Below are 24,399 nucleotides of genomic sequence, written 5' to 3'. Positions count from 1 at the left end.
GTGACCCGTATCTTGCCAAAAGGTGACCACGTGTGACTTCTTCAAGGTCACACTGAGGTGAACAGAGCTGCTATCCACCAGGAGTGACTCCTTGAGGAATATCTGCCTACGAGAGATTCCGATGAGAATCGTTCTACAGAGTAACCATGAAAAATATGCGTTTGCCTCATAACGTCACCAAATGACGTCATAATGTCTCAAGCTTGACATATCTAGAAAGCACTCATCGGGGTGTTCAATTTGAGGTACTACACGATATGGTTCCTAAAACTTGAAAATTTGACCTTGGGGTCAAATATGTTTGACCTGAGGCGCTAACCATGAAGGTCAAGGCCAATCGCCACCAAAAACTAATCAGCTGAGCGCCAGACCATGAACTATATTCCCATGAAGGTTGAAGACGATCCGATCAAAATTACTCAAAAAAAATAAGGGTTTTGTCGACTCCCCTGATTTGCGACAAAGTGACCTTGACCTTTGACCTTGACTTTCAAAATTTTGTGCACTGAAAGGGACCTCTATAGGCCTCTGATATGCAAAGTTACAAAAATTTCCAATGATAACTGTGCTCTGCAGAATTTTTTATACGTGATTACAGACAAAAAAAACATACAAGCTGACTAACATATCTTGCAAAAAAACTTTGTTTTGGCAAGATAACGAGGCTAAAGCAGAGAACTCTATTGCAAGAGGTGTGTTTTAGCTGCTTGTTTTATTTTTAGGTCAGTGTTGTGCGAGACCTGGCGAGAGTACTAACAGTAAAAGTAAGCACTCTTTTATCGAAATGCTAATGTGTTTTCGTCTCGGATTTCAAAACAGGGGGTGTAGAGATTTCATGGTGATAAAAAAATTTTTTAAAAAAAACATCGAAAAATCGGCGCTGAAGTAGGCGGCGACCTTTGACATTTTTTCTCTGAGTCGACTGCTGCGGGTCGCCAGTAACTGGCTTCTAAGGAAACCCCTGTATAGAACATTTCAGTTCCAATTCCAAGTTGACTGAAGGCATTTTAAAAGTGAACTCCAAAGTATGGATCGGCAGCACAGAGAGCAGACAGATTACTTCCCCAAAGGATATTTGTGAGCCGTCTGGGATTTCTCAACAATCCGATAGGTCAGGTCAGGTATGGGAGCATGCACCGGAGCAGTGCGTCGCTGCGTCCACTTTGCACCAGCACTCCAGGGACCTCCATCTGGCCATCCCCCAGGCAGATGCCTGGCCCATCCCCATCTCGAGATGCTGATCAACCTGCTGCAACCACGAGGCACAAGATTGGCCCATTGGCCTCCTCCACTCACGAGGCTCCCTCACTGAGAGAATCTGGTGAGCAGGATCAGTGGCAGGAAAACGAGCCACATGCCCACACAGCCGCAGTTGATGCTCACAGACTATGCAGGTAACAAATCTCATTTGAGTCTCTATCAGCAACCGCTCGTTGAACACAAAGTCTGACTAGCGATAGCCAAGGACTCTCCGAAGAGACTTTGTACCAAAGGAATAAAGTCTCTGTCTCAGATACCTGGTCAGTCTCCAAGTCTCACATTCATAGAGCAAGACTGGAAGCACCAAGGAGCTGAAGACTCAGACTTTCGTCCTCCCGCACAGGAACCGGCAGCGCCACACCCCATGATCCAGTGAATCCATGACTCCTCAGGCCCAACCCAGACATCGATTGACCTCTGGCTCACAGCCAGCAGAGACATGAATATCATTGCCAAGTTAAGTGAATCTCAACGTGACCTCAACATCCTCACCACAAACGGGTACATTCAAGATAGCAGCATCTAATATGTCAGTGAAAGCCTGGATGGATCTTAGTTTCGACCCAGGAAACCCATAATCCCAGTGGCTCAGACTCCTCATTCAGCACTTCGAGGTCCCACAAAAGGGATATCCAGTCTCCACAAAAATGACTGCATCATCTGCGAAATCAAGGTCAGAGATCTTGACATTCCCAAACAATGTACCGCAGCTTGATCTCTCTGACATCCTCCGCAGAATCCAGTCCATTTAAGCGCTAAAAAGTGTGGTGGCCAGTACGCACCCCTGAAGAACTCCAGTAACAACTGAAAACTAGAGGGGGAACACTCGGTAGGGTGCAAAACCTCTGCCGCCAATACTGCTGGGTCACTTAAGTGAACCTGATATCCTGTTCATTGTAGGTCAAAACGGATCAGACTCTACTGAACCACGATTGAATAAACTAAACTAGATCGACGCGCATGTAGAAATGCCCCCCCCCCCAAAAAAAAAAAAAAAAAAAATCGAAATTTTTTTGAAAAAAAGTTGCAAAATTTTTTAAGTTTTTTTTTTGGACCAAGACCAAATTCTAATGGCATGATCCTTGGACCATACCTAATCCTCCCACCAAGTTTCGTCGAAATTCGTCCAGGAGTTTTTCTGTAATACTGTTCACAAACAAACAAACAGACGGGTGAAAACAGTAACCTCCATCCATCTTCGATGGCAGAGGTTAATAAGTCAGAGATGGTATCACCACATCTCACAGCACTCTCAGTGCTGGAGGATAGTTCAGACATCAGATTGATCAGTTTTGGTGGCACCCCACAAAGATCAAGAATCCCCCAGAGGACATTCCGATTGACTGAATTGAACGCTTTGCAGAGATCAACATAGGCTGCAAGCAGCACCTGCCGAAACTGTCATCTGCGTTTGGTGAGGACACGAAGAGCAAGGATACGGTCAATCATTGATTGACCTCATTCTGGGTCGTGGTGCTCAAGCAGATGGCAGCGAACCCTATCAATAATTATCTGAGCAAAGACCTTGCCCGGCACTGGGAGCAGCGTCACCCCTCTGTAGTTGTTGCAGTCCTGGTGATCACCCTTCCCTTTCTTGAGAGGCACAAAAAGGCCCCTCTTCCAGTCAGTTGGGATGATGCCTGTGTTCCAGGCAGAGCACAGAAATTCATGTAACAACACAATTGCAGCATTTCCACCAGCCTTGAGAACTTCACCATGGAAGCCACAGATCCCAGGAGCTTTACCCCATTTCAACCGGTTCACCACAACCTGCATTTCCACAAGTGATGATGGATCACAGTTAATTGGAGGGTCAGCATTAGGGATAGTTACCCCCTGACTTCCAACTCGACAGCTGCTGGATCAGCCTGGTACAGCCGCTTAAATTAACCAGCCCAGCGGCCCTTCACTTCAGACTCCTCTGGCAAGAGCCCACCACTCTCTGCTCTAACTGCAGTACACTGAGAGACAGGTTTGGAGGAATGCAATGCACAAATTCCTCTGTAAGCAGGGCAAAAATCACCTGACCACAGGTAATGTCCCCTCAGATTTCTCGCACATCTGCCTCCTGGTCCATCCTTAGCACTTTTGAACGTACAGTTTTACGCCTCAGCTCCCTGAACACCTCAGCTCTGCCATTCAGCCTGGTCCTGCGACTGGTCAATGGTATCCAGTGTCCTTTGAGACAAAATATTTCTTCTTCGCCCAACGTTGAGTTCCAAGACATCCACCGGTAACATCAAGGATGGTGGTCTTGAAGGCGCAGGTGATCATCCCCTCTTTGGGATAGGACATTCCAGGCACCCACCCGAAGGGACCGCCTCAGGTTAACCCAAGGAGACTGCCGTCTGGTGGACAACACCTCAGCACCACCCTGACACACACACAAACGCAATCTGACCCAGGAGGGTTACCCCATGGTTTTCCTCTAATCATCAAAAAGTGGGGGTCCCAAAGGCTTTGCCCCAATCCCATCATCTGGTGAGCTGCTCTGCAGAGGGTAGCTGCATAGTTGGTACTCCCACAGAGTGTGTTTTCAGATTTATTTGTGCTTTTCGTATGTTTTGCAGAATGAAGGGTTTATGGTGGCCAGAGTGCAAATCCTGCCACCAACCTCTGAAGAAAAAGTAAGCCAACTGCAGGACGTCCGCAGAGATACAGTTCGGCACTAGATATGGGTGGCGGTTGGCTCACAAGGAGCTCCTCCGCCCTTTGACAGGTTTTGTTTTTAATCCTGCAGGGTGTCCATATCATGCATCCTCCTCACCAGGAAACTTGGTTGGGGAGACAGTTTAGTCACAGACAACCCAAACATTAAACAGGTTTGTCCAGGTTTACATGGAACCTGCAGCATGTCAAACCAATAGAGATGAGGTAATTCCCCTGGGCTCAAACTTTATGTTTTTAAATCGAAATAAATAACCCTTCTGCCTTCAGAATTATCTGAGATACCAAGCACATCTTCCCCATCCATTCACCTTGTTTTGCTTGAAAAGGTGTGCAATTCCCCCAGTAAGTGCCTTCACGGCTCCACTCTTCTGTTCCATCATCTTCTCCAAATTCAGTTTCAGGCCCGTAACTGCAGACACCAAGAGGTTTCACTCTGAAATGACTTGTTCAATCACACCTCTGTTGTTTCGTATCCACAAAATGCTTGATAAATGACATAATTAAAACAAAAATGTTGGCCAGGACTTGCAATGTTCATCTGCCCGCTTCAGTTGTCACACAAATAACTAGAATGGTATTCGGTAGAGTGCATACCTCCTCCAAGCTAAACAGGCTACATTTTGTATCTCAATGAAAGGCCGGATCTGCATCCGGACCTAAACCAAAACCTAATTGGCTTGTTCTTGTCACCAACCCAACCTGTCCAGCAAATTTTATCTGAATCCGTTCATAACTTTTTGAAATATCCTGCTCAAAGACAGACAGATGTGGGTGAAACATCCATCCACCTTCAGTGACAGAGGTAATGAAATTCCAAATAATTTATTAACGTGCAATTAAATATTTTCAAAGCCTACAATTTTACCAAAAACACCATACTGTCCGTGACAACCTGTGCACAAACATGGACATGTACATCTCAGCGCTTTCCAATTACTGCTTTGCACAGACAAGACACACGGACAATGTCCAAAATATGTTTTGGTTGCCCCACCTTCAATCCCTCTGGCCACAAAGTCTTTCCCATGTGCCATGTGGTACAAATAAGAGTTGTTGAGCAAAGCCTGGAAAGAAAATGTACACACAAAATGCCTTTTAACACCAAACTTGGCACTAGGTAGAACAATGGTCTTTCAGGTAATTATACAGAGCCAGTCATATGGCCATTGTGACATGCAGGTACAATGCCAAGTGAAACCAATCTTTCAAGTCTTCCAAGACAGACGCACATTTGTAAAAGCTTAAATATATTTGAAACCGTAAAAAGTAAAGTGGGTTATACCACATGGTAGCAATTTTGAGAAAAATGGATTAAAAGTTCAACCTCCCATTTAAAATCACTAGTATGTGCCGGTACGTGTATGGCCGTACATGCAAAAAAAACAACAACTTTCAAACAGAGTGCCAGAAACAACCACACAGGCCGTTCCTTCGCTCTTGCGTGCCCGTACGTGTGTGGCTGTACGTGCAAACCAAAAAATAAAAAAAAAATAAAAACTTTCAAACAACCACACAGGCCGTTCCTTCGCTCTCGTAAACGACGACTGGATTGGGGCATTGTGTTTATCTATAAATGCGCATGATAAATCGAGAAATAATTATTAGAATACAGTAAGTCATCACTATCCGGAAGTGGTGTGTGCCCGTACGGAATGTTCACATGCATTCCACGAATTATCGCTTGCATTGAAGTAACAGCTGCTGTGATACACACACAGTTAATTAAAATCCAAATTAAAATCAAGTTTACCTCCCTGTCTTTGCTTGCCATGACATTCGCTGCCATTAACCATTGCCACTCCTACGCCACGATAACTAAATGGTGCCCTTTCCCCATCGGCCACGCCTACGCAGCAACGTGTCTCGTCATTGGTTTGGTAAATAAATGGCCACAGCAACGTGTCTTGTCATTGGTTTGGTATATAAATGGCCATAACTTGGGAAGCACTTGTCCGATTAATATCAAACCTTGAAAAGGCACATACTCAGGTTCCCAGCAATATACCTGGCAAGTTTCAATTAGATCGGACCAGTAGTTGTCGAGAAACAGTGGTCACAGACAGACAGACAGACAGACACACATACATTGCTGGAATTAGATAGATAGATATTCAACTCCCACTGAAAACACAAGATCTAAATCAGATTGACAAATAACTGCAATCAAGAACAAAGGTGTACCAACTTTGAAAGATTGCTTTTCATGCACTTCTTGAAAACATGAAAAGGTGATGGTTGGGAAGGGATGATGGGGCTGAGGGGTGGCAGAAGAATGTTGTGAAGGAAGCAGGTGGCAGAATTGCAAGAATGGCTCAGATGAAGGGAGATATGCCAAGGGGTAGGAGAGGACTTGAAGTCAAGATTAAGGGAACAAAGTTGAAAGCAAATCTACCTTCGATGGAATACAACCCACATTGAGACAAGTCCCTCCCAGGGTCTCGCATTTCTCCACACAGACGGTCTGCATGATAAATGACACACAGTTTAGATGTGCACATCTGAAAAGGCAGCCTCAGGGAAAAACAGCAAATCTCATGTTGAAATACAATATCTATTTTAATAAAGGCTCCAGCAAGATGCACACCCACCTTAAAACCGAGCTGTGCAGCTTTGATGGCGGCGACATAACCACCTGGCCCCGAACCAATGACTGTCACATCAGCTTCAACTGCAGACACATCAAGCTGTAGATTAATTTTCCTGGATTATTGGATGACAAAAGATAGCTGTTGACAATGACCGATAACACCGGACAACAAAGATTGTGCTCCTGGGGTGGGGAAACATATGTTCCAGACTAAATCGAGTATGCTGATTGTGAATCTGAAGTCAGAATTTTCTCAGCACGTCAGGATTTTGAGTTATACATATGGTCCGATTACAGTGGTTTGCCCTGGTGGGTGATTTTGAATGATCATAATTTTCTTTGTATATTTGGTAATTATAGCAATACAACTGCTATAGAATATTATTTCCCATAAAAGGGGCTTTAGAATGCACTTTAAATTATTTAAAATGGATGAAAAGTGACCAAGCTATGAATTTTTAAGTAAAAGTTTCCATGTGGCATTACAATTTTTAACAAGTGGTGCCAGGCACAACAAATCCCGCCCATTTAAGGCATAAAGTTATTTTGGGGATCAAATTTAAATTTGACAAGTCTGGAGACGGCAATGGTTCACGAGCGGTATTTGACGATGTAGATCGTTTCAGAAGTCAAGGATGAGACAATGTGATAATTTTTGACCAAGTTATAAAAATGATCAACATGATGTGGTACAGGTGACTGGTTATTAACTGCAAAATATCGAAAACCCGGTTTCGTTCAACAACTTTCAAAATTTGACCTTTGCATAACCTTTAAAGGTCACAAAACAATGTTGTGGACATTAAAATAAGGAAACAGGATACGTGCTATAGCTTATTGGAGTTAGTTCGTCGAAGAAGGTTGAAAACCCGGTTCGATTCCCACAACTGAAAATTTGACCTTTGTGAACTTTAAAGGTCAAAGGTCAAGGATTATGACATTTGGTGCAAAAGTTCCTCCGGAACATTCCAGAAACAATATAACGTCATATAGGCTATATGGCATTTCGCACTCCTCGGATTATAATTATCCATACCTTGATGAAATCAGAGTAAAAACAAACTTGAAGGGGGCGCCACGGGCAAGGTGTTCGAGATAGAGTAAAATGGTTTCAAGACTTTAGGTGGGGAATGACCTCAAGATTATGCATAAAAAAATATTGTCATCCTAGCTGTCAAAGTTTGGGCGGTCGTATGATTTTTATGTCAAAATTCGCAATTTTCTTCGTTCGTGACCTTGGGACGAAAATGAAAAAAAAAAAAAAAAAAAAAAAAAAAAAAAAAATCGAGCTCCGTGGGGCTATGCAGGTGCCATTGGGCTAACCAAATACCAAAACCCCTGCCAGATTCGACAAACCCCTTCGGAAAAGATGGATTTTTGTCAAAATTCCCATTTTTCTAAGTTCGTGACCTTGTGACGAAAATGAAAAATCGAGCTCCATGGGGCTATGCATGCGCCATTGGGCGAACCAAATACTGAAACCCCTGCCAGATTCGACAAACCCTCTTGGAGAAGATGGATTTTTATGTCAAAATTCGCAATTTTCTAAGTTCGTGACCTTGTGACCTTGACCTTGGGACAAAAAAAAAAAAAAAAAAAAAAAAAAAAAAAAATCGAGCTCCGTGGGGCTATGCAGGCGCCATTGGGCTAACCAAATACTGAAACCCCTGCCAGATTCGACAAACCCCCTCGGAGAAGATGCAAATTGAAATCGGCTACCCCCTAAAAACACGTTTTTTTGGGCGTGGCTCCGCCCATAATGGGCGCAGCATGCCCATTCTCAGGAAAACACAACTAGATCATGATATAAACCTCCCACCAAAATTTTATCAGGATCGGATCAAAACCCACGGAGCTATGCTCGGGACAGACAGACAGACAGACAGACAAGCCGGTAGGCGACGAGGGATCTGCTCGGAATGAAGCACTGGATACGATGCTTTTCATTCTGACCGATCCACCGACGAAGGTTCATTGCCAAGACGTATTGGTTCACATACAATTGTTCCTCTGCCTGGCAAGATTTTTCCTATTGCGTATTTTGCCAACTAGCACTCCTCAGAGTGGAGATGGAGAAAAGTGTAAATGACAAAAAATGTTCTACCAACCATGTTCTATCACCATGCCAAGACGCTTTCGTTTATGTCTAACCGTTTCGCCTTGATGATATTAATTTATAACGGATATCTAGCGAATCACTTAACATATTCCCTGGTTCACCACCTTTCCGCATTCGGAAACTATGAGCGATAGAGGAACGTTATGCTGTCGCGATAACTAGATGGGGATGCAAGGAATAGGCAGGAGTTGGTCCGGTCGCTCTACCTATCATAGAAGTTGGGCTACGTCAATTACCGTTTGGGTTTTTACAATGCGGTTTTTCGGCCGCTGCATAGCAACGGGTAGTTGCTTAGCAACGAAACTCAAACGCGCACATTCCCAGCCCATATGGCACCTGATTGCCAAGTTTCATCGAAATCGGTTTGTGCTGTGGAGCCTCGCATTGCAGACACAGACACAGACACAGACACAGACACAGAAAACCCGACAATAACGGATATCGAGCGAATCTCAACAGATAGACAGACACACACCAATAACTAATATAGTGGTCACTTACTGACTCGTGAACCAATACATCCTTAACCTGAATGTTGATTATAAGGAATAGAATAAGGAATATTTTAGTCTTAGGTTGAAGTCAATTAAACCATTTTTGACGAAGTTATGACCGTAAAATGATTTTGACCTTTCAAGGCCACGTAAAGTCAAAGGTCATGGTGTCAAATGAAAGCCAATACAAGGACTTGATATATATCTTCCATAGTAAACACGCATATTGCTAACCTTTTTTTAATTTAAAATGGAAAATTTGTAATTTTGACCGATGACCATGACCCCCAAAACTTCGGACCCTACCGATCTTCATAAATATGCATTTTTCACTGTAGGAATGGGTAGGATAAGTGACAAATAGAATAAGGTTCACTATAAGCTTAGTTTGAAGTAAATCAGATCATTTTGACAAAGTTAGGAGCGAAAAACGATTTTGATGTTTTCATGACCTTGACCTTTGATCCAATTGAACCCAAAAGTTAATGGGGTCGTCCAAGGTTCATTGCCCATCTGTGGATTAAATTTGAGTGTTTGTTAAAGCTGTTTTGCCATAAAGTTGCTTACAGACAGACAGACAAACAAACAAGCCGGTAGGTGGATATGGGTAGTCGATCAAGTCGAATTTAGTCGTTTTTCAGCCGTTACTAGCCAACAAAAGCGTTCATAGCAACGGTTCTCTCACACTTAACTAGGACATACCATGAACCAACCATACCAGTTTCATGTACATCTGACTCATAGTTTCTGAGATATAACGAACTTCGTTTTTTTTATTGTTTTCGACCAGGGTTCATTCAGTCTATCTTCTCCGACAGTTTTCATAGGATCCAGCTGGAAATTTTTGACAATATGGCTGAATGTACTGCCCACAGTCGCTCGTGGCCCGATTTTTGATTTTCGAAAAAATGAATTTTTTTAGGATTTTTCGAAAATTTCAAAGGTCCGTTGCTTGGCAACGGATGGGTCCATAGCAACGGTTCTCATTTGCACACAACTAGGTCATGGTATGAACCTACCAACCAAGTTTCATCGAAATCGCCATTGTATTAACGGAGCACTGGACCGAAGAGACATACATACAGACAGACAGACAAACATATCGACTGAAATACTGATAAGGGTAGACTAGATTGACTACCCAACAAAGAGACAAACAAACCGGACGATTACAATATCCCACTTTGATCTGGTGGTGATGTGTCATGATGGGCCGATCTTGACCAGGATGGGCTGAATGGCCTCCTCATGCATCTAATTTCCTTGTACATCTTCATGTGTAACCATTGACAGACATGAATCACAGAATGTAGATAAAAGTTATAAATACATGTAGAATTGAAAAAGGTGCTGGAAAGAAAAAACAAATTGAACAAGGGGCTGATAATGTAGGTTCCCCACCTTTTGGCTGGTATGAGTAGTAGATCAGTGTGAATATGAAAACTAAATCTTGAACAGTTATTGATTTTTGAAATATCTCGTACACAAGGCAAGTTACCGAGATGGTTGTCATGGTAACAGAATTTAGCCAATCACAGCCGTGACCTAATCAGGTCGAGATAATGTCATGAGGAATATCTGCAATATGAAAGTGAAATGTTCAATGGTTTTTAGTCAGTTCCGAAGGAAGTGGCTTATTACTTACGAAATCTAAAGATTTCGTAAGTATATTGATGACTTCCGTCATCTGTTTGTGTGTTTGTTTGTTTGTGTGTCTGTTTGTTTGTTTGTAGGCATGATAACTCGAGAACGGAAGAAGCTACTAATGTCAAATTACACCACGTGATTCAGGAGGGCAATGGCTAGTGCTGATTAGATTTTGGTCAAAATCGGTCAAAGGTCAAGGTCACAGTGAGGTCAAACATTCGACTTTTGATGGTTTGGTACAGAATCATCGTAGAAACTTCTGGTTTGCGTTGCTACCTTCTCTAGAGACAGCTTTTATTAGACAAGGTCAGAGGTCAAGTTGACGATTTCGTAAGTACCAGTCAATGACTGCTTGTTTTAACATTGCACACGCAAAAGTACATGGACAGATTGGTCGGTAGGACGGAGCTAATTTTTATGTCCTCAGTCTCCAATTTTGTCGGAGAGGCGGGGGACAAGCATTACCGAGTAGGTATTTAAAAGGGTTTTCCAGAGGTATAAATACATCAAATTGAAGGAATGGAAATGGGAAGACAGCCAAGATCTGATGAGGCAAATGCAGAGGAAGTTAACTAGAGAATGCTTTATGTTTGGCAGGGCTGGGACAGAAGAGAGAATGGAGGCAACAATTTAGACAAGCCCCAAATGGCTCATCCACCAGCCAATGGTTGGCAAATAACAAGCCATGTGCCTCTGCTTCATGGTAAATGACACCTTCATGTTGAAGTCATCGGTCCTGAGAATGGCAAGAAGGACCCATCAAATAATGACAAGGCATAATCCATGATACTATACAATCTTCTTCTTCTTGTGTACAACAAATTGCATCTCACATATCTAAATCTAAGTTGGACTGCCAAGTCACAGCACTGTGTTTGTAGGTGGATTGCCCTAAATCTTTCATCAAATTTCCGAAGGTGACACTCATTCACAATGTGATGGATAGTCTGATCTGGGTGACCAGTCACATGCTGGGCTATCTTTGAAACTCCATTTGTGGAGGTAGTGTGATGTCCTTGCATGGAGAGTACGGATCTTGTTGAGAACAGACCACTGTTTCTGGGGGAGGTCAAAACCTGGAGGCTCTTCTGTCAGATCACTCACCAATTCTGTGTTAGCAATGTTGTTGGCGATCAAAATTGCAACAATTGTCCTTCGTTTCAAACCCCGCATCACTCAAAACATTTGCAGAGCCCCAGAAAGGTTTGTGTAATCTGGTGTCTCCTCTTGGAGGCGAGCATCGGGGGGGGGGGGGGAGGGAGAGATTGAAGTCAGTCAAAAATCCCAGTCTGTGCAACATGGATGGTCAACATCACAGACACGGTCCTCGATTGCCTGCAGAAAATATTTGCACGAGGCCATTTTCCTTCCCCCTGTTGATGCAGTTTTGTGAGGCATATAATAAATCCGCTGGATTCCCTTGAAAACCGAGAAAACGTGAGGCCACGATCTTACAAGCTCAAGGTCGAATTCAGGAAAATCTTAGGTGGTGATGGTGATATCTTGTGCTTCCATTGCACGGGGTGTAGTTTTGATTCCGGATCCCAGTGGTGTTACCAGATCAGTGGTTAAATTGGTGAAAGGTTTGAGAACCTTTTGACATGATGACAGCTGTTGCTGTTGATCATGACGGCTGAGGTTTCAGGGGAAGGAAGTGGCTTATTTTAATATTCCCCCCCCCCCCCACACACAGGTTGCTGAGACCTTGGGCATACACAAATACTACAAATGGCTAAAACAATGCCTTGCATAATTTTAAGTTGTGTAGATATTGTAACTTCTTTAATGCATTTCTCATTCATGATCATTGCTTCAAACTTGGCAACAGCTTGCGAGTCGGTTCACAGATCTGCGGTCATCCATGGACCTAACATCCACAATTAAAGTCAGTGTTCCATTTGGCGACAGCAGAATAGGGAGAGAACCTTTGTCACATGTCATCACGATACTTTGTGGATTTCTTTTGAGATGCCACATTCTTTGCATAAATATTAGGTCAGCTCAATGTTCAATTCTAGCAAGACCGATAATTTTGCAATGTAGCACATCGTGACATGACATTCCAAATACACTCCGAATAAAACATCAGATGAATCAAACCGATGACAAACGAAAACCAAAAATGCAAGTATGCAATGAGCAAAATAAGAGTATAAAAAAAAAGCCTGACGAAAGGGCGTAAATGAATATCTGGTTGAGAACTTTAACTACCGTCACACATCAGACACTCAGTACAAACTCCTTCAACTCCCTTTTCAGAATGCAATCCTCACTTCGACTCTCTCATAGCACTTAATCGCTTCTGCCGTGATAAAAGGAAGATGGAAATAAAAGAGAGGATTGTTAGAGAGTTCATAAGTCTCACTAGAAGAGGAGTAGAGTCTCACAGAAGCAGCACTGACAAGAGGAAGCCGTCCCACCAAGACGCGTTGTCCAGACACCTGTAAACATGCAACAAAACATCAGGCAAAAATTACAAGGGTACTTCACAATCACGAGGTCAGAATAATATAATGGGGGAAGAACAACGAAAACTAGAAGAGCACTCGCGACAGCACATACCTCCGCCAAGCTGATTAGTTAACGTTATGTATCCCAATGAAAGGCTGGATCTGGAATCAGACTGAAAATAAAATCTAATCGCATTGTCCTTGTCACCAAACCAACTCGTCAATGAAGTTTCATCCAAATCTGCGCACAACTTTTTTAGGTATCCTGCGAGATATCGTTTTCACCCCATGACTCAATGGTCACCCCTCATCACCTGGCACCAAGCAGGTGTGGGGAGGTGCCCGCCGGTCGGCGCCGAGCAGGTGTGGGGAGGGGTTGCCCACCACCGAGCAGGAATGTGGGAGGTGGTGACGGCCACAGAGCAGGTGTGTGGGGGTGCCAGCCGACGGGCGCCGAACCGAGTGTGTGTGTGTGTGTGTGTGTGTGTGTGTGTGTGTGTGTGTGTGTGTGTGTGTGTGTGTGTGTGTGTGTGTGTGTGTGTGTGTGCGTGTGTGTGCGTGTGTGCGATGTTTAACTTCCTTCTCAGGACTCCGGTGCGGTGATTGGTGTATATTTTGAATTTTAAGATATTATCCCACCATGTACATTCGAAGCGCTGACGGTGACACAGAAACTGGTCATACTGTGTAAACATCCTGCTTGCATTAAACTCGTCTGGACAACTGAACCATGCTGTGTGTTCCTGAGAGAAGAAGATGAAGAGTCAGGCCGTGTACTGTACGTGCTGCACGGATGAGGTAAAAGCTGCAACCAAGCTGTCTCTCCCAGAGCTTCAGGAATGAGTGCGGGATCGGGATGTTTGGAGAAATCTCATCATGAATCTCAAGAGAAGACACGATTTGTACCGAACGATTTGTACCGAACGATTTGTACCTCACCATTAAACAACGTCCTTGTGCCGTCTCTCAACAGGCCCACCTTTGTCTTCACCTGTTCTTTGTGCATTGTGTAGTTAAAGAATGCCTTGTTGTTGTGTTCAATATCATTCTCATGGCTTGTACAGTTTATTTCATTTACTCCCCTCAGTATATCTCTGCACCTGTAACTCCAGTCCTGTTCGTTTCGACCTGATAAATGCCTCAAACTATTTTTCCTCCATAGCACTCCTTTACCTCCCTGCTCGACCGTCCTTGTCGTTCTGCCTTTGGTTTTACACCTCATTGGCATCGATTACATTATCCAACGAGAATTTTAAGGTGGCATCCCTATTAAACCGAAGATATACGAAAGTACACCGCCCAGCCACGACGTCATTATCGTTATATTTGTGAAGCGAGCTCAAACAACAGGCATTTCACACTCACCGCTGACAAACAACGCCCAAGCGAACAGCAGCGAAGCGGCAGCACCATCTCTGTTCAGATCACCGCAGCGTCCTTGGTCAACGCACGCGATGGAGCTCGCGCATGCGCACACTGATCAATCATTCGCCTTCACTCTTCTTCCTCTTCCTCCTCTCCGACTTCTTCTTCTTCTTCTTCTTCTTCTTCTTCTTCTTCTTCTTCTATTTGATCGTCAATTCGATGTTACTCATTTTGTCCTGAGGTAAAGCATTAAACCAGAAGCAGTGCTGTGCAGGGACTGTTATTAATGTGACCCGATGAAAATCCAAGAGATCTTTGGATTCACCACCCACTCCCTCATGGGTCCTGATCGGTGGTCATGCCCCGTTGATATAATTGATCTTTCACTTTCCTTTTACTCTCTATTCTCATTACTCACCGATTTTTTTTTTTTCCTCAATCAATTCTGTCATTATTTATAATTAGCCGTTCTCTTCACTCCTTCCTTTTCTCCCGGTGATTGAATTCCCGTCGATGTGAGTGGTGACTGACGGTTTCCAAACGTCACAGTTGTGACGTAATCGGTAATCGGCATTGGATAAGAAGACGACGCAAGTTCACTTAACACGTGTTCAACTTCATGGAGCCACATCGTCATCTGAAGAGGCCTTCTCTCATGAGTTAGGGGTGCAGCATCACTGAGTGTACACAACATTGTTGCTAAGCTTAGATTTTATGTTTGCTTTGCTTTTGGGGGGATGAGGGAAAGGCAGTGGACATTGTGGAGGTTGTTAGCCAAAGTGAGGGCTTGTGGAGTGGCTAGTCAGGTAGTTAATTGGATTGCAAACTGGCTTAGTGGTAGGAAGCAAAGAGTGGCTGTGAATGGGAGGATGTCTTGCTGGGAGGATGTAGATAACGGGGTACCTCAGGGATCAGTACTCGGACCATTACTATTCATTATTTACATCAACGATTTGGATAGTGGGGTGAAGAGGAGGCTTTCTAAATGTGCAGATGACACAAAGCTTGGAGGTAAGGTGGATGGCAGGGGTGGTGATCAGATTCAGGAAAGTGTTGATACTTGTATAGATTGGGCAAAAGATTGGCAGATGGAATTCAACCTGAGCAAGTGTAAGGTGTTGGGGATGGGAAAGAACAATGAAAATAGAGATTACGTGAAGGAAGGGGTAATTTTGGAGCGTGTCACACAGGACAAGGATCTGGGGGTGGTAATAGATATGGGAGGTAAGCAGGCAGCACAATGCCAGGCAGCTATAGAGAAAGCAAATAGGGTTTTAGGCTGTATTTGGAGGGGAGTCATTTATAAATCAAAAGAGGTGGTGTAAACATTGTACATGAATTTAGTGAGGGGCACATCTAGAAAATTTTGTGGAGTTTAGGTCACCACAACTTAGGAAGGACGGAGATGTCATGGAGAGGGTTCAGCGTAGGGCTACTAGATTGATTCCAGGCCAAGCTAGACTCAGCTACGAGGAGTGGCTGAATGAGACAGGGCTTTATCCACTAGAATGGACACGGTTATGAGGAGATATGATGGAGATGTTTAAGATAATGAAAGGCAGAGATAAAATAAGTACAGATGGATTATTCAACAGAGTAGACAGTGATAGGACCAGGGACCATAGCCTGAGCGTAAAGAAGAGGAGAGTTAAGATGGTAGCAAGGCAGGGGACTTTTACTCAGAGAGTAGTTAATGCATGGAATGGTTTCCCTGGAAAGGTAGTGGTAGCAGAAACAGTAGATAAGTTTAAATTCGAATTAGATAGGTACCTGCAAGTTATGGGGATAGAGGGGTAAAGGGATGTTGGCAGGAATTTTCGGTAGTTTGAGCATTAATGGGTGATAGTGTGCATGTGTACGGAGTGCTGTTGGTGGATATGTTGGTGGTGATAGAGTGCTGTTGGTGGTCTCATAAAGGGGTGTTGTGTGGTTGATGTGTGTTTTTAACCAAGCCCATGCCCCTCCCCTGGAATAAAAAAAAATACAAAAACTTCAAAAAAAACACTCAATTAAAAAAAACTAATATTTTGCATTTTCTTGTTTTGATCTCGTGTTGATAAATTGGTGTGGTGTTGATGTGACGCAAACATGATGGATTGATTGGCCTCCACCTGTGTTTAATTTCCTTGTGTGTTATTGACGTGAACTAGCAGGATACCTCAGGGGTGTGTTCCATTATGAACTGTAGAGTTCATTGAACATGATACCCCACACACACCAGTGTTCAGGTAGATACCGTACTTCAATTTTAATAAAATAATGATTTAAAAGATTGTTTAAAAAACAATCCGGAGGTTTAGCGTGACTGAGGCAGTCTGGCTGCCTACTCCTCTGAGCTCCCAAGCTTTATTTTATAGGATCACTTTTTGAAAAGGTTATAGTCCAGCAGCCATTTCTCATATGAGGCCAAATAAGGAAATTCGTTCAACACCCCCTACAGAAAACGTTTGACTTGACAGGGTGGTAGAATAGACCCTATAGAACACCTCCAGGTAGTATGTGGTTTCAAATTGTGGTATCATTAAAATTCTACAGGCCATTATACATACCAAGGGTACTTACCAAGAGGGTCACTGTGGGCGAGCAAAATTTAGCGGGCGGGGTAAGGTAAACATGAATATCTTTGTCTAGACTCAACCAATTTTCAATATTGAGTTATCATTGGCTTCCTATTATAATTCTCTATCAGAGTATGTACAGTTATTTGAAAATGGCCTTTGCCATGGCATCACCAAAGCTAAAATATCACACTAATTCAAACTTTCTGACATTTTTAATTGTGTTCTCATATGAAGGGGAACGGTGTTTCTCAATTACTACTGGTATGTATACATTTTGGAAATGAAACGCTTAAGAAAGTATTGTTTTGCAGAAATTCATATACATACAGAGGCACGCATAAAGAAAACTGCAACTGTTATTTTTAGCATTCATCTTTTACTAGTGTATAGCAACACGGAAGCACATACATCAGAGCCGAGCATAATAGTTGTCTTTGGCAACACGGAAGCTACTCATTCATCATAGTGTATGATAATAGTTATCATGGTCGACACTGGGAGCTGTGCATGACAACACAGAAGCACATTAGTGAGAGCGAATTATAATCGTTGTGCATAGTTGCACGGAAGCACATTCGTCAGAGCGGTTTGTAATATTTGTGTCTGACAAGGAATCACATTCGACATGGAAGCATGAAGATGTCATCTGTTGTAACTTTTAGTCAGCGTCTTCTTCACCACTGGATTCAACGATTGTTCTTGGATTTTCACAAGTTTCTTCGGCCATACGTGCACATACTTCTGTGCATGGCATGTGGTTGGTTCTGCATGTGCAGTCGGCTCGGCGACATAGAGACTTCTTGCAGTGACAGACAGTCAGCTCCGAAGACCCCGTGGTGCTGGATCTTTGGTCATGAGCACAGGCTGCAGGGCACCATCCTGAATTTTCCAGCCATGTCCAGCTGCTGGTGGAAGGCTCTGTGTCGGCTCCAATGCTCTCTCCCATACATAGGCCTGGTAATTTCCTCGCTTCATATGTTGCTGTTCGCTGTCGAATGTCAAGGGGAGATTTTCATTTCTTTGTCCCTTTTGACAGAACTGCCAGTATCTTACATTGTTCACTTTCCTCCCAGCCCCCTTGGTTGTTGAGTACATTGCACATATGAAGGCTTCGCATGCTTCTGAAGTGCTGTTGCTGAGCCCGGGTTCTTCTCCAAGCTTTCGCAGACTGGTCTGATGCTCTTTACTGTCAAGTAAGACATTGAAACCCTTTTTCTTGCCGAGTCCTGAGAGTGCACTGTTTGAATCGCACCCAGTGAGTGCGTCGAAGCCGAGTAAAGCATTTAATTACACAGCTGGGGTCCTAGTTTGTGTGCCAAGCTGTGGATAGGAATATACCTAGCTTTATCCTTGATTCCAGTCCGAAACCACAGCTCCGGACACTGGAGTTTTCTGTAGTGTGTGGTGCAGAGGACAGTCACATCTGAGTCAGGTTAATTGTGATTTTATAGGACAGACCATTTTATTGGAACATACTTTTTAGACCCTATAAACCCCATACACTCTTTTTCAGCTCCATAGACCCTTGAGACCACTTACACTGCTTTAGATGCCTTAAACCTTTACACCCTTTAGACATTTCGATCAAGCTTAAATGCGCAAACTCCACCTATCCACTGGGTGTGGATTGGGGGTGGGGGGGGATTGTGAAGCCTCGATGGAACATGTGAGTATTTCTATTAATCATGTACTGTTTGAACGTGACTTGGACCGTGACTACGTCTAATAATTACGTATTATTGGACCATATCTACGTCTCTTAATTCCATTACATACAATTGGAGTGCAACTTTCAGACCTTTAGATACCACAGACCATTAAAACTCCTACACCCTTTACACCCCCGAGAAAGTTTAAAGACCCTTTACCTCCCTTAGACCCTTTAAACACCCTTTAGAACTCCGGTGATCCTTGGTCAAGCGGTGGATTCAAAAAGTGCCTAAATCCGTTTTCCAGCCGAACTCTCAGAATTTCACCCTCACTTCCAAGCAGTACTTCAAGGGTACAACAAACATGGATTGGAAATCTTAGCTGAAGGGTTGGAAGGAGGATTCGAAGGTTACTGTGATATTTGTGATATCTTCTCACTGAATATATATGCTGAATTCCCATTTCCACCAATACAGACTCCAAAAAATTCCTCTTTTTCAAATGAGAGTGAGAGTGAGAGTGAGTGAGACAGGTTACCCTGTTAGTACATTATAAAGGAGGCTGATATAGATGTTAATGATAATGAAGGGTTTGGACAAAATAAGTTCAGAAGAGTTTTTCAACAGAATGGACAGGACCCAGGGCTATCAGCCTGAGAGTAAAGAGGAGAGTTGGGATGGTAGAACGGCAAAGGTCTTTCACTCAGAGTAGTTACCCCATGTACTATCCATCCATCGGGACCATACTCTGTGCAGAGCATTGATACTACCTAAGTAGTCAGGTCAGGCTAGGGATGAGAGCATGCGCCAGAGCAGTGCATCGCTGCATCCACTTTCTGCCGGTACTCCAGGGGCCTCCGTCTGGCCATCCCCCAGGCAAATGCCTGGCCCATCCCTATCTCCTTGAGATGCTGATCAATCTGCTGCAACTATGAGGCACGTGGTCAGCCCATTGGCCTCCTCCACTCACGAGACTCCCTCGCTGAGAGAATCTGGTGAGCTTGATCAGCGTCAGGAAAATGGGCCACATGTCCATACAGCCACAGGTGGTGCCCACGGACAATGCAGGTAACACAACCGAGGTAACACATCTCATTTGAGTCTCTCTCAGCAACCGCTCGTTGAAAACAAAGTCCCACCAGCAATAGCCAAGGATTCTCCGAAGAGACCTGGTACCAAAGGAATTAAGTTTCTGTCTCAGATCCTTGGTCGGAGTCCAAGTCTCCCATCCATACAGCAAGACTGGAAGCACCAAACACCTGAAGACTCAGACTTTTGTCCTCCCGCACAGGTATCGGTAGTGCCACACTCCATGATCCGGTGAATCTGTGACTCCCCAGGCCCGACTCAGACGTCTGTTGACCTCTGACTCACAGCCAGCAGAGACATGAATATCACTGCCAAGGTAAGTGAATCTCTCCATGACCGCAACATCCTCACCACAAACAGGCAGAAACGGGACAGCAGCATCCAAGATGTCATTGAAAGCCTGGATCTTAATTTTGACCCAGGAAACCCATAATCCCAGCGGCTCCGACTCCTCATTCAGCACCTCGAGGAACCCCAAAAGGATATCTAGAGTCTCCGCAAAGATGACTGCATCATCTGCGAAATCAAGGTAAGAGATCTCGACATTCCCAAACGATGCACCGCAGCTTGATCTTTCCAACATCCTCCCCAGAATCCAGTCCAGACAAGTGCTGAAAAGTGTGGGGGCCAGAACACACCCCTGACGAACTCCAGTAACAACTGGAAATAAGTCAGAGATGGGACCACCACATCTCACAGCATTCTCAGTACCAGAGTATAGTTCAGACATCAGATCGATCAGTTTTTGTGGCACCCCACGAAGACCAAGAATCCTCCAGAGGGCATCCCGGTTCCCTGAATCAAACGCTTTACAGAGACCAACATAGGCTGCAAGCAGCCTCTGCCGAAACTCTCATCTGCGTTCGGTGAGGACCCGAAGAGCAAGGATATGGTCAATCGTTGACCTCTTTGGTGTAAAGCCTGACTGCCCTGGACGCTGATGCTCAAGCAGATGGTGGCGAATCCTATCAAAAATTATCCGAGCAAAGACCCAATAATGATCCGAGCACTGAGAGTGGCGTCACCCCTCAGTAGTTGTTGCAGTCATGGCGATCACCCTTCCCTTTCCAGAGAGGGACAACAAGGCCCCTCTTCCAGTCAGTTGGGATGATGCCTGTGTTCCAGGCAGAGCACAGAACTGCATGCAACGACACGAGTGAAGCATTTTCACCAGCCCTGAGAGGTTCAGCATGGATGCCACAGATCCCTGGAGCTTTACCCCATTTCAACCGGTTCACCGCAGCCTGTGATTCCACAAACAAAGGTGGACCATATTTGATTGTAGGGTCAACAACAGGGATTGGAACACCCCTGATGTCCAACTCGACAGCTGGTGGATCAGCCTGGTACAACCGATCAAAGTAACCGGCCCAGCGGGCCTTCACTTTAGACTCCTCTGTCAAGAGCCCACCACCCTCTGCTCTAACTGCAGTACATCATGGAATGGACTTGGACGAACGCAATGCGCGATTTTTCCCTGTAAGCAGGATGCGAATCACTTGACCACAAGTGATGCTCTACCCCCTCACAGATTCCTCGCACATAGGCCTCCTCTTCCACCCTAAATGCACGTACAGTTTTACGTCTCAGCTCCCTGAACAGTTCAGCTCTGCCATTCAGCCTGGCCCTGCAACTCTGGTCAATGGTATCCAGTGTCCCTTGAGAGACAAAATTCTTCTTCGGCCTTCGGTGAGTTCCAAGACATCCACCAGCAACATCAAGGATGGTGGTCTTGAAGGCACTCCAGAACTCTTCAGAATCTCCCAAAGCACCTAGACTCCCAAATCTCCACTCAGCCTGTTCGCAAACTCCTCAGCTACCCTCTCATACTTCAGCTTGCCAACATCCAGCCTCGGCTGGGATGGTACCATTCTCCTGGATTTAAGGTGCAACTTAAGAGTTGCTACAACAAGCCAGTGGTCAGTATTGAGGAACTGAGCACTCCTGTAGACCCTGCAGTTCTGGATCATCCTCCAGCGCCCATCAACGAGTACATGGTCAATCTCCTTTGCCACACTGCCAGCGTTGGATTACCAAGTTCAGCGATGAGCTTGTGGGTGCTGAAACAATGAACCGGCCACCAAAGTCCATGACTTATTTTAAAGTCAAGGAACTTAGTGCTATTCAGGTTCACAGTTCCAGTCCCATGGGGACCAACACATGTCTCATAACCATCCCTAGCAGTTCCAGTCGATGCATTGAAGTCCCCCTAGACGAGAAGTGTATCTCGCCTGGGGCACTGATCAACCAGACTCGAGCGTAGCATAGAATGCCTCCTTCATGGTGAGATCACTCGCCTCAGTCGGAGCATACACAGAGACCAGGGAAATGACACCCAGCAAGTGATGAATCCTTTGTCTCATGATACGCTCGTTGACCGGTGTTACCTCAATTATCATTGGAGTCAGCTTATTGGACACAGCTCCAGCAACTCCTTGGGTATGGTAACCATCAGAGCGACCAGACCAATAGTTGGTGTAACCACCCGCCATGATCTCGCCGCAATCCGGTCTCCGAACCTCAGAGAGAGCTGCAATACCGATGTCCAAACGCTTGAGCTCAGCTGATAACAGAGACAGGTTATCATCCTCTCTTCGGGATAGGACATTCCAGGCACCCACCCGAAGGGACCGCCTCAGGTTAACCCAAGGAGACCACCGTCTGGTGGACGACACCTCAACACCACTCCAACACACTCTCCCGCAATCTGACCCGGGAATGTTACCCTGTGGTTTCCCTCCTATCATCAAAGATTGGGTGTCCCAAAGAGTTTGCCCCAATCCCATCATCCGGTGACCTGCCCTGAGAAGGGAGGCTGCACAGGAGGTACTCCCACGGCGTTTTCAGATTTTTTTGTGCTGCAAGAATGTTTTGCGGAATGAAGCGTTTTTCTGTGGCCGGAGTGCAAATCCTGCCACCAACCTCCTAATAAGAAGTAACCCAACTGCAGGAGGATGTCCGCATACACAATTGGGCACTAGATATGGATGGCCATTGGCTTACAAGGAGCTCCTCCACCCTTTGACAGGTTTTCTTTTTAATCCTGCTGGATGTACATATCCAAACACCCTCCTCACCAGGAAACCTGATGGGAAGACAGTTTAGTTACCAACAACCCGACCATGAAACAGGTTAGTACAGGTTTACATGATACCTGGAGCAAGTCACAGATCTGATCTGGCCTGACCTGACAATATGCGACTGGTCAATGGTATCCAGTATCCCTTGAGAGACAAAATGGACAAAATAAGTTCAGAAGAGTTTTTCAACAGAATGGACAAGACCCAGAGCCATCAGCCTGAGAGTAAAGAGGAGAGTTAGGACGGTAGAATGGCAAAGGTCTTTCACTCAGAGTAGTTACCCCATGTACCATCCATCCATCGGGACCATACTTTGTGCAGAGCGTTGGTACTACCTAAGTAGTCTCCTTGGCTATTGGGCACAATCCTGGACAGGTCACCACTCTGACACAGGATACGAGCATGCTGGCATGCATTTTGCTGACCTCAGAAGGATGACAGGCAAAGTCAACCCCACCTGGTATGATTCAACAGCTGAGTGGGATTTGAACTCAGGATCCTATGATCCCAAGCCCACCACCCTCACCATTAAGCCAACACCAGGCATTACCCCATGTACATGAAGTGAAAATCAGGGTCAAGCAATTGGTTCAAGTCTGTCCATCCATCCATCTGTCTTATCAGTTTATGATTGAGGAACAACTTATTCAAATTGAATGTTATATTTTGAACATGAATCAGAACATGAATCGGAAGACAAATTTCTCGTTTTATAGTACTTTGGCTCTGAATTTATCTTGATTACACATGCGTAGAGAGAAGAGATAATATTTTTACTCTCTCTGCGTCTTTGTCTCTGTCAAACACAATTGAAAATCATTCCAAACAGGAAACTTACTGTTTTTTAAGGATGTTATAAAGGACACAAACAACAGGCACAAATAACTCATGTAACTTGTTTGACAGGATGATGGAATAGACGCTGGGTAAAATGGTGGTAAAACCTATAATTTATTTACTTATACACCTTTAAACCTCTTTAAACCCTTATTTAAATTGAATTATATACTTGACTACTGTAGATTGTAGAGCATAATACTTGTCATTATACTAACTCACCTCTGGTGATGTCCCTGTGTGCCTGTCCCACTGTTCTCACCAATTCCCCAAACCCCACCCAAGTGAAATTAATAATTCGATAACCCGATGAACAATTTATGGGGCATCGATGAAGCACAGGTATGATGGACTAAATGCCCTCGTCCTTGTATAGCTTTGTAATCACCTCTGCCACCTAACGTAGATGGAGGTTATGTTTTCACCTGTCTCTTTGTTTGTCTGTGTCTGTGAGCAGGATATCCAAAAAAGTTATGGACGAATTCGGACGAAACTTGGTGGACAGGTTGGGTGTGAGACGAGGACGAATAGATTCGATTTTGGTGAAGATTCGGATCCGGATCCCAGAAAATTTTAAAATTCCACAAGCGA

The 24,399-nt window shown here is 44.4% G+C and overlaps 1 protein-coding gene and 1 long non-coding RNA gene across 2 annotated transcripts in view; one reads left to right on the top strand and one right to left on the bottom strand.

Moving 5' to 3' along the window:
• DLD (dihydrolipoamide dehydrogenase) overlaps nucleotides 1-14,746 on the bottom strand; it is a 66,844-nt gene extending 52,098 nt beyond the window's left edge. Inside the window, exons 1-6 of the mRNA XM_085870438.1 lie at nucleotides 14,593-14,746; nucleotides 13,143-13,218; nucleotides 6,519-6,598; nucleotides 6,323-6,391; nucleotides 4,925-4,994; nucleotides 4,239-4,339 (exon numbers count right to left, since the gene is read on the bottom strand). Coding sequence (XP_085726564.1) covers nucleotides 4,239-4,339; nucleotides 4,925-4,994; nucleotides 6,323-6,391; nucleotides 6,519-6,598; nucleotides 13,143-13,218; nucleotides 14,593-14,640 — 444 coding nt within the window. The 5' untranslated portion in view covers nucleotides 14,641-14,746. The remainder of the gene's footprint in view (nucleotides 1-4,238; nucleotides 4,340-4,924; nucleotides 4,995-6,322; nucleotides 6,392-6,518; nucleotides 6,599-13,142; nucleotides 13,219-14,592) is intronic.
• Nucleotides 1-24,399, top strand: part of LOC147032641 (uncharacterized) — a 451,936-nt gene that overhangs the window by 186,389 nt on the left and 241,148 nt on the right. The gene's annotated exons all lie outside the window — the stretch shown is intronic.

Source organism: Eptatretus burgeri, chromosome 2, assembly GCF_056783735.1.
Source record: "Eptatretus burgeri isolate ZD-2024b chromosome 2, Ebu_testis_v1, whole genome shotgun sequence".
NCBI lineage: Eukaryota > Metazoa > Chordata > Myxini > Myxiniformes > Myxinidae > Eptatretus > Eptatretus burgeri.
This window is presented reverse-complemented; position numbering and strand designations above follow the sequence as displayed.